The sequence below is a fragment of the Pongo pygmaeus genome, chromosome 4 (genome assembly GCF_028885625.2).
Source record: "Pongo pygmaeus isolate AG05252 chromosome 4, NHGRI_mPonPyg2-v2.0_pri, whole genome shotgun sequence".
NCBI lineage: Eukaryota > Metazoa > Chordata > Mammalia > Primates > Hominidae > Pongo > Pongo pygmaeus.
In genome coordinates this window covers 150,843,743-150,859,418 of record NC_072377.2, presented here as the reverse complement: position 1 = coordinate 150,859,418, position 15,676 = coordinate 150,843,743, and the positions used below count along the sequence as shown (strand labels likewise).

The following is a 15,676-nucleotide window of genomic DNA, read 5'->3' as shown; positions in this document are numbered from 1 at the left end:
TACAAAGTAACAGCTACATAATTACTACCAGACTGGAATCCATAACTGTTGCCATTCTCTTTTTTGTTAGAGACGAATTATTTATCAGTCTTTAAAAGACATGACTGCCAATGATTTTTTTCACCTCTTTAATTTTTAAAATGTGCATATATATTCTTTCTATAATTAGAAAAGATTTCAATAAAAAACATTTTTATTATATCTTTAAGAAGAAATCTTAAACACTTTATGTTTCTATACTGATACAGAACCATAATTTCAAATTTAATGTAATACTACATATAACAATTTACATTCTACATATCTGACAAATTTATTACCAGTTCTCAGAGGACTGGAATTATCTATAATCACACCACAGAACTGTGGTATAATGGAACCACTGTCTAAACCAAGTACAGCAAGGAAACACATGGAAATTAATAAAATTAGACTTAAATAGATCTAGAACTTCTATTATTCTTTTTAATAACATGCCATATTTTTACCCATATGAATAGTAGGCCAGGCTACTTTTTTAAAAGGATGGTTTTATTACAATACTATTACAGCATTAGAAAAACACTGCTGAAATGGGAAATACCTCTTTCACCACCATCACTTTAATAGTGTCATCTTCAGCAGAGAACCAAAATATTCAGTTAAAAAACACATCTTTGTTCAAACAGGGTATTATCAACCTCTTCCCAAAAACGGTACAGAGCATCTACAGAAACACTAAAAAAAAAATTGTGGCAGCTGGGTGCAGTGGTTCACACCTGTAATCCCAGCACTCTGGGAGGCCAAAGTGGAAGGACTGCATTTGAGGCCAGCCTGGGCAATATAGTGAGACCTTGTCTCTTTAAAAAAAAAGTACTATAATTAGGATTTTTTTTTAAGTACTGTGATTGTTTGCCTATATCCCTATTAGGATATTAGCTACCTAAGGGTTCCATTGTACTTTCAAGGTGCCAAGCACATGGCAGATGTTCAATAACCCTATGTTAAATAAAAAATGCAAATAGATACCTCCGTTTTTGTCTTCACTTTAGATGGTGTGGAGACTGCAGAAGATGTTTTTAATTCATCTTTTAATTGTGAGATCTTCTCTCCAAGCTCTTTCAAAGTCTTCATTATATTTGCTCTTTCTTCTGGTTTCATGTTTTTGTTTTTTTCTAACTTGGATATTAACATCTACAAAATAAACAGAAAAAGGTAAAACCATGCTTAATAAACTTTAATATAAAGAAGTCTTTAAAAATTATGAATAATACTTTTAAAATCAATTCTATACATCAATTCTAGCATGCAAATAATGAGCTCTTGTCTTACCTTTTGGCATTCTATTTGTTTTTCTAACACTTCCTGTCTTTTTTTCCTCATATCTTGTTGTAACTTCATTGCTTCCTGTATAAGTAAAAAAGAAATTAATACAGATAATGTAATTTGCCACCATTCTCCACTCATTTTTTCTGGGTCATCCCTGAGACAGACTGTCCTCCTAATAAAAAAATAGCTGACACCAAAGATGAAACCTTTGAATATATTTTCCCTAACACTTTCAACATAACAGAGTTACAACTGTACTTAAAAAATATTTAAAATATTGGACCTAATTAGCTATATCTATGAGATTTATTGACTTGAATGACCTGAATGTCCTTATGAAGAAAAACAAAAGTTGTTTTCACTTGCCCATGTAATAGCTAAATCCTTATTTTTTAAGTTTAAAGTTTAAAAATGTGAGGCTAGGCATGGTGGCTCAACTTGTAATCCTAGCACTTGGGGAAGCTGAGGTGGTAGGACTGCTTGAGTTCAGCCTCGGCAACAGAATGAGACCCTGTCTCTACAAAAAAATGAATAAAATTAGCCGGGGCATGGTGGCACATGCCTACTCAGCTACTCAGAAGGCTAAGGTGGGAGGATCATTTGAGCCTGGGACATCAAGGCTGCACTGGGCCATGATCATGCCACTGTACTGAACGTGAGTGACAGAGTGAGACCTTGTCTCAAAGAAAAGAAAAGAAAAAAGTGACATGCAGCTATAGGTTAGAAATAATAGAGTAGGCTGGGCATGGTGGCTCACACCTGTAATCCCAGCACTTTGGGAAGCCAAAGCCGAGGCAGGTGGATCACCTGAGGTCGGGAGTTCAAGACTAGCCTGACCAACATGGAAAAACCCCATCTCTACTAAAAATACAAAATTAGCCAGGGTGTGGTGGCGCATGCCTGTAATCCCAGCTACTCTGGAGGCTGAGGCAGGAGAATCGCTTGAACCCAAGAGGCGGAGGTTGCGGTGAGCCGAGACCACACCATTGCACTCCAGCCTGGGCAACAAGAGCAAAACTCCATCTCAAAAAAAAAAAAAAGAAAAAAGAAATAAGAGAGTAAAATCAATGGATTTCACCAGGAAAATTTTGCCTCCCACCCTCCTGTTAAATCTCTAATTATACTGAGATAGTACATACAAATATCTATTTAATTTGGAAAACCCTATGTGAACTTAACAGGATGACAATGAAACTCAGAACTGAATCATATAGATAATAATTACAAAAGTCTTATATTTTATATGAATCATTATCTACCTAGGAATTAAAAAAAGAAAATAAACACTAGAATTGGAGGGAATAATAGTGTATTAAAAAAAAAAATTCTGAATGGCAATTGTGAAACATTTTTTCTGTATGTCCATCTTTTTTTTCCAAGTTTACATTAGAGAAGAAGCTAAATAAGCATTATGATGTTATGCCCTACCAACATGAACTGATTTAAAAGTGATAATGTAGCCACTTAAAAATTCAGGCATCTTTTCTTCTGTAAGGCAGGAAGAATCAAGACTGTTACCTGTTTTTTTTTAAGCACTTCTTGAACATCATGAGATTTAGACCCTGAACAGAGTTTTGAAGGTGTCTTTAAGTTTGAGGAGCTGTAAATCATTTTTGGATGGCCTGGAGTTGAAAATATCTAAAAAATAAAGAAAAAAAAAAGCACACACAAATGTAATTATATCTTAGAAATGCTTAGAATACTTTTTTAGAAAGGATGCATATATTTCTACTCTTCTTAGGAGTTAAATTTTCTTTCTACATTTAAAAACTTCATTATAAAATCTAGTTCTTTATGCATAAATTTGTCACCCAAAAGATAAAAACAGCCTTAGTGCCCTTCTGTTAAACACAATTTCACAAAATACCAACATCAGACAAAGGTGCTCTTGTGACCATAACAGATCAAGACAAAAGCAAGACCAATCCCTAATCATGACTGAACAGAGACAAAAACATGAATGCTATCCAAACTATAAAATGACTAAACATCTGTTTATCCTGGGAATGACTGCTGCTTCTTTACCACTTACTGCTTTAGCCTCATTCCAGTTAAGATTTAGTAAGATATCCTATCATAGAATTTATGCCTGTTTCCTTAAATCCTTCTAAATCATCTAACTTAGCCAAAATCCTAAAATAAGTCCTTTTGGCATCCAGTTTCATTGTGTATACCTCTCACTGAATAATAAGTTGAATTTGTTTGGCTACAGGTGGTATCTGGCTGGAGGGTATTTCACAAGTTGTTTTTCGTAAGTGAAGTGCCAAATAATAACTCTTGTTTCCAGTAACTGAAAAATCCTTCTAAGAATTAAGCTACGTTCTTTTTTTAAAGTTTTCCTTTCTTCCTTTTTTTTAAAGACAAGGTCTCACTCTGCTACCCAGGCTAGAGTGCAGAGGTGCAATCACGGCTTGCTGCAGCCTCAATCTCTTGAGCTCAATCCCACCTCAGCTTCCTGAATAGCTGGGGCTATAGGTGCGAGCCTGCAAGCCTGGCTGGTTTCTTTTCTTTTTTGTAGAGATAGGGTCTCTCTACGTTGCCTAGGCTGGTATCCAACTCCTAGGTTCAAGTGATCCTCCCACCTCAGCCCCCCAAAGTGCTAGGATTAGAGGTGTGAGCCACTGCACCCGTCTTTTTAAAAACTTAATTAACTTTGAAAAATATAAGAGATACAGAAAATAATATGAAGAAATCCATGGAAAATTCAATCACATAAATAATATATCCAAATGTAAGACTTCTCTCAATCACCACAACACTTAATTGTCATCAAAATTAAACTAGTTTACATAGGAAAGTCCTGCATGTGCCATAATATTCACCTCTCCAGTTCCAGCTTATAATTTTCTAAACAATTTCCCCCCATTTGAAATGGGATCTATTAAAGTCCATGTAAGTGCAACTTGTTACATCTCTTTATAGTCTCCTTTACTTCATAGTTTCCCTCTCTATCTCTTGCTTTTCGTTGCAAATTGTTTGTTGAAGAAACCAGGTCACTCATCTAGTAGTACTCCCCCATAGGATTCTGTGGTACCCTTGAAGATGTCCCTCTGTCCCCCAAATTTCTTTTAAATTAGTGGGTAGATCTAGAGGCCTGATCAGATTTGTTTTTCTCTTTGACAGGACTCTAGTAATCTTTGACACCCTCCTTACTTTCTGGTTTGATACCATATTCTAGGCTCATCTGCAGTACTGCCAGTCTCAGGTCTGGAGATAGCTATTTCTTCAAGGATCCCTGGGTCCCTTTGAGTGCTAGGGATGCTCAATGACTGGGCTGGTCATTGTTTCTAGACCTTTTCAGTGAATAGAATTGGGAAATGTTTGGGGAATATTTTGTTGCCTTTTTTTTCCCTTTAAGATAAAATACAACCTGAGTTAATACTGATAGTTTCTATTCAAATGCAGGGCTACAAGATATTTACTTAATCTTATCCATCTTCTATCTCTCTTTTCAACCACACTGAAAATCTGAGTTGTCAAGGACATCAGCGTAATTCCTCATTTGATTTACAATGCTCACAGATGGGTTTCAGAATATGAACATTGTCAACAATATGATTAGAAAGAGCTTTCTTTGTTTTTTGTCCTCAGGGTATATCACATTAGGAATATATCGTCAAATCACTGTTTTAAAGCACTCAATGCAGATATGCTAGTTCATGTGTCTCACTTTTCTTTTCACTTTTTAGGAATTACTTCTATTTCATTTAATTTTACTTTATAATTACATTCAGAATTTATTTACATGGTTCCAAGTCAAATCTACAAAACAAGATGTAATCAAAAGTCATCTAGCTTCTTCTATACCTGCCATAACCACAGGATTTAAATAATATGAATTATGTTTTTGGTTTTTTTCCTGTTAAAAGCAAATACTTCTCTGTGTTCAGTGCCTCTACTTTTTCACACCAGCAGTAGTCAACTACATATTTTTTCTTCCATTTTGCTTTTTTACTTAATATATTCTGATAATCACTCCATGGTACATATAAAAATATTCTTCATTCTTTATATAGTTGTATATTGACTGTGTAGATATACTACATTTGCAGCAACCAGTACCCTACAGATGGGTATTTGGGTTGTTTCCAGTCTTTTGTTATTATAAAGAGTATATCATTACTAGCCTTGCACATATGTCTTTCCATATTTTGGCTGGTATACCTTTGACATAGATTCTTAGAAGGAAGATAACTAGTTTAGTAATGCATATGCATAATTTTTGCAGATACTGTACTGCCAAATTTCCTTTCATGAGGGTTGTATCATTTAGAGTTTCAATCAGCATCTAAATCTCAGATCCATTTGGAATTTATACTGGTTTAAGATATAATTAAAAAAAAAAAGGATCAGATCTCATTTCATCTTTTCCCTACTGGCTATCCAGTCATCCCAATACTATTTATCAACATGTCTATAACTTCCCCACTGATCTGTTCCACTTTGTTATTATATAATAAACTCCTATTTGCAACTGAGTCTATTTCTAGATTTTCTATTCTGTTCCACTAGTCTGTCTATTCATGAGTCAGTATCAGGTTGTTTCAGTTACAGAAGCTATATAGTATTTTTGGGATAGCAGTTTTCTTTGCTTTCCCTTTTTTTTTTTTTTTTACCTCTCTTTGTAATAATCACCACGCTCAAGAGTTATAGTACAGATACATTACTAAAAATAAATTACTTAAAACATATTTCAAAGATGGTTTTTTACTATGACAGAATACCCTTCACTAAATTCTTAAAGATAAAATTAAAGAAATTAATAATAGACACTTATTAAAGAAATAGACAATAGACACTTATCTATTAATAAATACCTAAAATTCAGCCGGGCGCAGTGGCTCACGCCTGTAGTCCCAGCACTTTGGGGTGGATCACCTAAGGTCGGGAGTTCCAGACCAGCCTGACCAACATGGTGAAACCCCATCTCCACTAAAAATACAAAATCAGCTGGGCATGGTGGTGCATGCCTGTAATCTCAGCTACTCAGGAGGCTGAGGCAGGAGAATCACTTGAACCCAGGAGGTGGAGGTTGCGGTGAGCCGAGGTTGTGCCATTGCACTCCAGCCTGGGCAACAAGAGCAAAACTCTGTCTCAAAGAAAAAATTAATTAAATAAATAAATACCTAAAATTCTCAAATTCCTACTTAACTTGGTTTTTGGTTTTTTTTTTTTTGAGACAGAGTCTTGCTCTGTCACCCAGGCTGCAGTGCAATGGTGTGACCTTGGCTCACTGCCACCTCCTCCTTCTGGGTTCAAGTGATTCTTGCGCCTCAGCCTCCCGGGTAGCTGGGATTACAGGTGTCTGCCACCACATCCAGCAAATTTTTTTGTATTTTTAGTAGAGATGGGGTTTCGCCATTTTGGCCAGGCTGGTCTCAAACTCCTGACCTCAGGTGATCCACTCACCTAGGCTTCCCAAAGTGCTGGGATTACAGGTGTGAGCCACCACGCCCAGCCTCCTACTTAACTTTGAATAGGAAAAAAATTTCACTAGCAAATTTCTGACTGAAACATGGAAACTAGAGAGGTATACCTGCCACACTTAGGTTAACTGTCACAACTGTCTTGACTGTCTGAATGATAACTGATTTATTCTGTTAATTCACTGAATGATTCTAAATATATCTGAAGCTCCCAAAAATGCATACCTGGCAATCTTCTCCAGCACCACCAGACTGATTCAACAAATGTGATGCATCACTCTGGTTACCACCTGCATGTCCAAGACGATGTTTAACAGGAACTTTGTTAAGAACATATGCACCTGATGTCTGTGGTTTGTTCATCATCTGCACATACAAAATAAACACTTATGTGGCAGAAGTTTAAAAACATGCCTAGAAATGGTACAAATTTAAGATGATTACTCTAGGGAAAAAGATAAGAAAATGGGAACGAGAAGGTGCTTCAATTATCCGTAAGGTTTTATTTTTTAAGGGCACTGGTGAATACACAAATGATAGATTATTCATACTTTTTGGGATGTCTAAAACATACCACAACAAAATGCATGCACCTACACACAAAAAAACTGTTAATTATTTTTTAATGTTTCCTCTAGTATGCAATGCTCTGAAAGAATTAGAGGGTCTTGGCTGGGCACAGTGGCTCACACATATAATCCCAGCACTTTGGGAGGCCAAGGTGGGTGGATCACCTGAGGTCAGGAGTTCAAGACCAGCCTGGCCAACATGGTGAAACCCCGTCTCTACTAAAAATACAAAAATTGGGCAGGCGTGGTGGCATGCACCTGCAGTCACAGCTACTCAGGAGGCTGAAGCAGGAGAATAGCCTGAACTCAGGAGGCAGAGGTTGCAGTGAACCAAGACTGCGCCACTGCACTCTAGCCTGAAAGACGACAAAGCGAGACTGTCTCAAAAAAGGAAAAAAGAAGAAGAAAAGAATTAGGGGGTCTTAACTGACAGTGGCTTAATATGAATAACTGTGAAATGATCACCTCAAAAACATAATACAATCTTGGGCTGTACTAACAGAATATGTTTAATGATCACCATGAAGGTGATAGTATGAACTCTTTTCTACACTATTCATCCAACATCTAGGGGAAGCATTCATCTTTGGGCCCTTACATGAAGTGGGATACAAACATAACTGAAAGAGAATTTAGATGCAAATGAGCAGGATGATAAATGGAGTTGACACCATGTACTGTAAAGAATACTTTTTAAAAATCTGACTGCATTTAATCTAAGCATGAGATTATCTAGGTCAATCTCTGAATGGCTCTGATGTGTGGTAGTTTGTTGTTTTGTTTTTTCCTTCCTTCACTAGTCAACCAAATATGTTTTGAGCAATATGTACCAGACATTGTTTTAGGCACTAGGGATAGAATGGACACAACAGGCAAAATTCCAATTCTCTTGGAGCTTCTATTCCCATTTTTAGAAGGAACATATAACTTTTTTACATGGGAAAAAGGAGGGCAAATGGGTAGACACAAAAAAGACTGATTCTAAAACAAAATAGAGAAATAGCGCTACAGTCAAAGTTGCTCTGTGGTAGATGATTATACTTTAGGGTGCATAACAATAACTTAAGAGTACTTGTTAAACACGTATATTTATAGGCCCCATATCTAGAGACTGACTCTACAGAGGTCTGAGAAGGTGAAGCCCAGGAATTTGCGCCCAGGTAAGTGATTCTGATGTAAAATAGCAGGTCTCAAACTTTAAGGTATGTAAGAATCACCTGGAGAGCTTGTTAAAACACAAATCCTTGGGCCCCACCCATAGGGATTCTGATTCAGTAGGATGGAGTATGGCTCAGGAATCTGCAATTTTTCCCCCAAGAATCTGCATTTCTATAAGATCCCAGGAGATCAGATGCTACTGGTCTGCAGTTCAAATTAAGAGTAGCTCTTATATAGAAGACCCAAGGACCAGGAATTGAAAAATACTGATCTAGAGGGTGTAACTAAAAGACCTTTAATTCCCAGTGAATCAGATTACCTTCTGGATACCTCCGTGCACTGTTGAAGGAGCAGACTGGGCCACTAGCACCTGCTGCTGATGAAGATGCTGTGGCAGGTGATGGTGCTGCTGTGAGAGGTGACTAAGCGTTTGCTGTTGTTGCAGGAGCAGCTGTGCTGAGGACTGTAGTGTCGGTTGCTCATTATTTTCCCTATGCCACAAGACTCGAATGAATCGGTTGTTTAGAACTGCTTCTGTGCTAGAAATGGCTTTCCTGGCCTCCTCATTGGTAAGATATTGGATTAGGGCTGCTTCTGGGTCACCCTTAAAAGCAACCTTAAAGAAAATAAAACAATATAAATTCCCCAAAACAGAAAATAGTTAAATAAATTATGACCCACTGCTATGTAATGAATGTTTTCCCCAAAATACACATGTTAAAGCCCTAAACTCCAACATTACTGTTTTAGAGATAGAGCTTTTAGGATGTAATTAAGGTTAAATGAGGTCACAAAGGTGCATCCTAATGAATAGTATCGGTGGCCTTAAAAGAAGAGAAAGAGATCTGCCCCGACCCCCTCTTTCTTTCTCTGTCTGCCATGTGAGAACACAAGAAGCCAGCCATCTGCAAGCCAGGAAGACAGCACTCCCTAGGAAATGAATCATCCAGCACCTTGATCTTGGACTTCCCAATCTCCAAAACTGTGAGGCCACCCATTCTCTTTCAGGAAGAGATTGCAGAAAAGAACCAAATGAATTCACAAGAACAAACGTGGTTTAACAAGTCCATCATAAAAGTGGGTATACAGATATATGGTGGCATTTACAGCACTTAGCAGAGATGATCAGAATAACCACTGACTCATTTAAACAAGGTGAGCTGATAGAAATATTCCCAAGACCCATAAAATGCCTGGATTCTGTCACTGACATAGCCACATTTACCTGGATATTAACAATAGTTCCAAATTTGCTGAAGTGTTCATTGAGCTTGGTAATGTTGTTCAATTCCTGAGGGATTTTCTTGACTTCTAATTTGGTGTTTGTATACTGATTCTTTCGTAAGAACCCTGGTTTATTTTGATTGTTATTTCCTTGCCTAAAAGGAAGATTAATACATCTTGGTTAATTCTCCTACTTCATGCCTAGCCAAGAGATATAACCACAAAGAATTTAGGTTTATAATTTTTTAAGTGCCTTTTGTGGCTGGGCATGGTGGCTCACACTTATAATCCCAGGAAGCTTCTTCAAAATCCTATGTAACATTATATTCAAAATTCAAACCACAGAAAATATATAAGCATCAAGAAACAGGTTACAGGCTGGGCGAGGTGGCTCATGCCTGTAACGCCAGCACTCTGAGAGGCCAAAGCAGGAGGACTGCTTGAGCCCAGGGGTTCCAGACCAGTCTGGGTAACATAGTAAGACCACATCTCTATATAATAAATTAATTGATTGATTAATTTGTTTAAAGTGCCTTTTGTGAGCCCTTAACATTCTTCAGAAATTACTAAGCAATTTTCACATTATTCTTTTTTTTTTGTAGACAAGAGTCTCACTCATTCGCCCAGGCTGGAGTGCCATGGCACGATCTCGGCCCACTGCAACCTCCACCTCCTGAGTTCAAGTGATTCTCCTGCCTCAGCTTCCTGAGTATGTGGGATTACAGGCACATGCCACCACACACGACTAATTTTTGTATTCTTAGTACAGACAAGGTTTCACCATGTTGGCCAGGCTGGTCTCGAACTCCTGACATCAGTGATCTACCCGTCTCAGCCTCCCAAAGTGCTGAGATTACAGGTGTGAGCCACTACGCCCGGCCAACATTATTCTTATTACATGAGAATAGAAAAGGTGAACAGTAATAGATTACAAAAAGAAAAGGCCCAACTAACACTTAAAATCATATGCTAAATATATCTACCATAAAGATCTAGCACAATTATCAAAGACTCTAACATCATTAAATGAAGGCTAGAACATCACCCTTTTTTTTTTTTTTCAGACGGAGTTTTGTTCTTTTTGCCCAGACTGGAGCGAAATGGTGCAATCTCAGCTCACTGCAACCTCCGCCTCCCAGGTTCAAGCGATTCTCCTGCCTCAGCCTCCCAAGTTGCTGGGATTACAGGTGTGCACCACCACACCCGGCTAATTTTGTATTTTGGGTTTCTCCATTTTGGTCAGGCTGGTCTCGAACTCCTGACCTCAAGTGATCCACCTGCCTTGGCCTCCCAAAGAGCTGGGATTACAGGCGTGAACCACTGTGCCCAGCTAGAACATCATCTTTAATGGCATATTTTCAACTTCTGCAAAGGTACTAAGCTTTTTTTTTCACCGTTGATTTCATTTTTTTTCTTCTTTTCTATCCATTGCTAGTGTCTCAGTAATTTTTAATATTGGGTTAGGCATAGAAGTAAGTAGGTACAAATTAGAAATACCTATTATAGGCTGGATGTGGTGGCTCACACCTGTAATCCCAGCACCTTGGGAGGCCAAGGTGGGTGGATCACCTGAGGTCAGGAGTTTGAGACCAGCCTGACTAACAAGGTGAAACCCCATCTCCACTAAAAATACAAAAAAATTAGGTAGGCATGGTGGCTGGCACCTATAATCCCAACTACTCAGGAGGCTGGGACAAGAGAATCACTTCAACCCAGGAGGCAGAGGTTGAGGTGAGCTGAGATTATACCATTGCACTCCAGCCTGGGTGACTACGTCTTAAAAAAAAAAAAAAAAAAAAAACCATTATAAATATTGTTAACTTTTTAATTTTTACAACATTCTAAAGATGTCTCCTGGAACCCTAACTTCAAGATACCTAGTTTGAAAATCATTAATTAATGACAAATCTTATTTTTATGAATTTACCAATGCAAACGACAATAACAATTAGATGCTACTAATTAGCAAATTATCTTACTTTCCCAGCCAAGGTTTCTTTGTGAGTGGCCCTTCCAAACCACTCATAGCTCTTTTTCGACTATCTGGTTCAAGAACTACTCTGGTTATGTTGCTATTAATCGAAACAGGAACTGGTGGTTCAGTCTGGATCACAATGTTAGCAGCTGTTGGAAACAAAAATTGAAATTACTGAGTTTTTCAGGAGTCTCAATGATTAATATATTTAGTCTAAAAGCTAAAAAGTACTATGAATAGCTCAACTACTATCATTTCTCTTTTAGAAATGCCTAACAGAAGAAAAAGTTACAAATGCCTTTTTCTATAAAAAATAGAAATCCATATCTTAAAACTCAAAGTTAACCTCGATATACTAATTGACTCAGGCATTGATGATCAATAGATGAAAAAAATATTGGTGAAAGGTTGTTGGAAAACAAGATATTTATGGTGCCAAAGTACCACTCCAAAAATTACATTTACAATGGAGAGCTCTGGGCCAGGCGCAGCGGCTCACGCCTGTAATTCCAGAACTTTGGGAGGCCGAGGCGGGCGGATCACCTGAGGTCGGGGGTTCGAGACCGGCCTGACCAACATGGGGAAACCCCATCTCTACTAAAAATACAAAAAAATTAGCCAGACATGGTGGTGCATGCCTGTAATCTCAGCTACTCGGGAGGTTGAGGCAGGAGAATCGCTTGAACCCAGGAGACGGAGGTTGTGGTGAGCCGAGATTGTGCCATTGCACTCCAGCCTGGGCAACAAGAGTGAAACTCGGTCTCATAAAGAAACAAAAAAAAAAAAACAAAAACAATGGAGAGCTCCAACAATGATCAGCCTATACAAGCAATCAAATTTGGCACCATTAATGGACATTATTTGCCTCCTGGTGTGATTCAACAAGAAGTTCACCAAATCATAAGGATTACATATTATTATGGAATTATGGTTTTATGTGTGGCAATAATACTGTGCTTATATAGGACTGTCTTATTCTTAGATATAAGGTAAAGGACTTAAAGTTTCACAGTGTCTACCACTTACTTTCAAGAGATTCAACAAAAAAATGTGAGTGGAAAGAAGAAAGAGAAGAGAGAGTACACAAGAGAGCATTCATGCCCAAAGGTAATAAAATATTACTGGTAAATCTAAATGAAGGCATTCAGATGTTCACTGTGTTTCTTTTGATTTTCCATAGGTTTAAAGTTGGGAAGAAAATCCAAAGCCAATACTATAAATTGGCAGAAATACTCTAAGAATCTGTCCTTACAATAAATAACCTGTGGGTAGGAAGACGTGTAGTGAACAAAACAGAAACTAACAACACAAAACTATGCCTATTAAATCTTGAGTATTTCTCTTAACTTTAGCAACTCCACCAAGCAAAGAATAACCCAGAGCTGAATGCTGGGGTAGGTATATGGTTAGGAGTTGGTACATTTGATTTCATCTTTGTCAGGGAAATTATGATGTAAAGATTCATTCACTTAACGTTTAGCTATTTTACAGCTCAGCAACTATAGCAGACCTTGGGTATACACTGGTGAATAAAATAGACGTGATCCTTGCTCTTGTGGGACTTGTGTTTTCAGAAGGCTAATGAAGAAGACAGCAACTGTGATGGCATAAAGCATTCTAGAATTTGAGATGCCATTATGTTCTCCTTAAATAGTTTCTATCATTACCAGCTAACATTGCCTAATGCTTTTTTTTTTTAATTTAATGAAGTGTGTCATATTAAAGGAAGGAGATATAACTAAAGGTTAAGGGACTTACCCAAGACAACAAAGAAATCCTATTGTATACACAACATGACTTCTCCTCTGAGTTCTAGTTCTGCCACTTAACAGCTGTGTGACCTTGGGCAAGTTCTTTAAACCTCTCTAAGCCTCAGTGTTTTTACTTGTAAAAGGAGAATAAAAATAGAAATATGAGAGACAATAATATATATGAGGCTGGGTGCAGTGGCTCACACCTGTAATACCAGCACTTTGGGAGGCCGAGGTGGGATCTGGATCACCTGAGGTCAGGAGTTCAAGACCAGCCTGACCAATATGGTGGAACCTCGTCTCCACTAAAAATACAAAAATTAGCAGGGTTGTGGTGGCGCACACCTGTAATCCCAGCTACTCAGGAGGCTGAGGTGGGAGAATCGCTTGAACCCAGGAGGCGGAGCCTGCAGTGAGCCGAGATCGCGCCACTGCACTCCAGTATAGGTGACAGAAGGAGACCCTGTCTCAAAAAAATATATATATATATAAAATATATATATAAAATATATATAAATATATATAATATATAAATAAATATATATAAATATATAATACATATAAATAATATATATAATACATATATAAAAATATATATAAATAATATATATATAATATATATATGAGAAGGCATTTGGTGTAGTCTTCATACAAAACCTGTTATTCTTATAGTGGTAATAGTGTTATTAATGGCAGGAAAAAAGAATTAATAAAGCTAGGATAGAAAGGAAGAACAGGAAAATGCTAGGCTGGGCATGGTGGCTCACACCTGTAATACCAGCACTTTCAGAGGCCAAGGTAGACGGATAACTTCAGGTCAGGAGTTCAAGACCAGCTTGGCCAACATGGTGAAACCCCGTCTCTACTAAAAATACAAAAATTAGCTAGGCATGGTGGCACATGCTTATAATCTCAGCTACTCAGGAGGCAGAGGCAGGAGAATCCCTTGAACCTGGGAGGCAGAGGTTGCAGTGAGTCAGGATCGTGCCACTGCACTCCAACCTGGGCAACAGAGCCAGACTCCATTTCAAAAAAAAAAGAAGAAGAAAGAAAGGAAAAGAAAGGAAGAAAAGGAACATGTTTGCCAGATGATTAATCAAAAAACTATTGTGTCAGTGCAGTCCATGGCCAGTCACTCATGCTGAAATTATATATTGGAAATTCATAATAGTTTAAAAAACAACTGGAATCTCATCAAACTAACCATCATTAACCAATCTTTTTAGTGGGGGAGTAGGTAGGAGGTTATCAGCCATATTAAAGGTAAATACTTGCATTTAATCTTGGTTTTGTTTCATGTTTAAGGTTTATTCCTAAGTTTTGTAAAGGTCCTAACTTAAAGATGTAATTATAAGTGTTAAAAATTATCAAATAGTTGTATTGTAACATTTTAGATTCTCAATATAATTAGTGTGATGCATAGCTCTTAGGATACAAAGCAGGTCCTTCAATGATCAGTTCTTTGAGGGCAGGGGATCAGTAATTTCATCTTTCTATACACAATATCTAACACAGTGCCTAGAAACAAAACTAAAACAGCCTAAAGTCCTACCAAAAGAAGAAGTTAAATAATATTAGTATGATTTGTATTTAAAAACAAATATACCCTAACTATAGCTTTAAAATAAAATTTGGAGATAAAGTTATTTTAAAACATCTGAGATTAATACATAGCATCCTCCAAAAGAGATGATATGTAAGTAATTTGGACCTTAATTTCCTCAAGCTAGGCCAGAAATGCAAATGTAATAACTATATCCAACTACTGCATAACACTTAGCATCAGAAAAAGTTCAAGGTATTCTCACCTCTTGGATTTGCATCCATATCTCCAGATGTTAGGCCAATCAGATTGGGGCGCTGTGTCTGTGTTCTTGAAAAGAACTGTCTGTACTGAGATCTACCAGAACTAGTAATACTAGGAGCTTCTGGGTTGTAACCATCTGGTTCATATGTATCTGAGGGAAAACAAAGCAACAAAACACACAACAAATCAGAGAGAGGTTAAACCATCTCTCATTGTTATAAAATAAACAACTGCTTAAAAAACATATATTCTCCAACAAATATAAATACATCAACCTACAGTCACCTCTCAGTATCTGTGAGGGACTGGTTCCAGGACCCTCCCGCAGATATAAAAATGCACAAATGTTCAAGACTTTCATATAAAATAGGGTGGTGGTATTTGCATATAACCTAGGTAAATCCTCTTGTATACTCTAAAACATCTCTAGGTTAGTTATAATACATAATATAAATGCT

At 37.4% G+C, this 15,676-nt stretch overlaps 1 protein-coding gene across 4 annotated transcripts in view; it reads right to left on the bottom strand.

Annotated features, from left to right (window-relative positions):
• The window catches only part of RBM27 (RNA binding motif protein 27), a 91,539-nt gene that overhangs the window by 23,927 nt on the left and 51,936 nt on the right, over positions 1-15,676 (bottom strand). For all 4 annotated transcript variants that reach the window (XM_054488199.2, XM_054488196.2, XM_054488198.2 and 1 more), the window contains 8 exons: positions 15,220-15,369; positions 11,665-11,809; positions 9,687-9,840; positions 8,781-9,077; positions 6,960-7,100; positions 2,827-2,946; positions 1,312-1,386; positions 1,009-1,173 (listed from right to left, as the gene is read on the bottom strand). In XM_054488199.2, the coding sequence (XP_054344174.1) occupies positions 1,009-1,173; positions 1,312-1,386; positions 2,827-2,946; positions 6,960-7,100; positions 8,781-9,077; positions 9,687-9,840; positions 11,665-11,809; positions 15,220-15,369 (1,247 nt within the window). The remainder of the gene's footprint in view (positions 1-1,008; positions 1,174-1,311; positions 1,387-2,826; positions 2,947-6,959; positions 7,101-8,780; positions 9,078-9,686; positions 9,841-11,664; positions 11,810-15,219; positions 15,370-15,676) is intronic.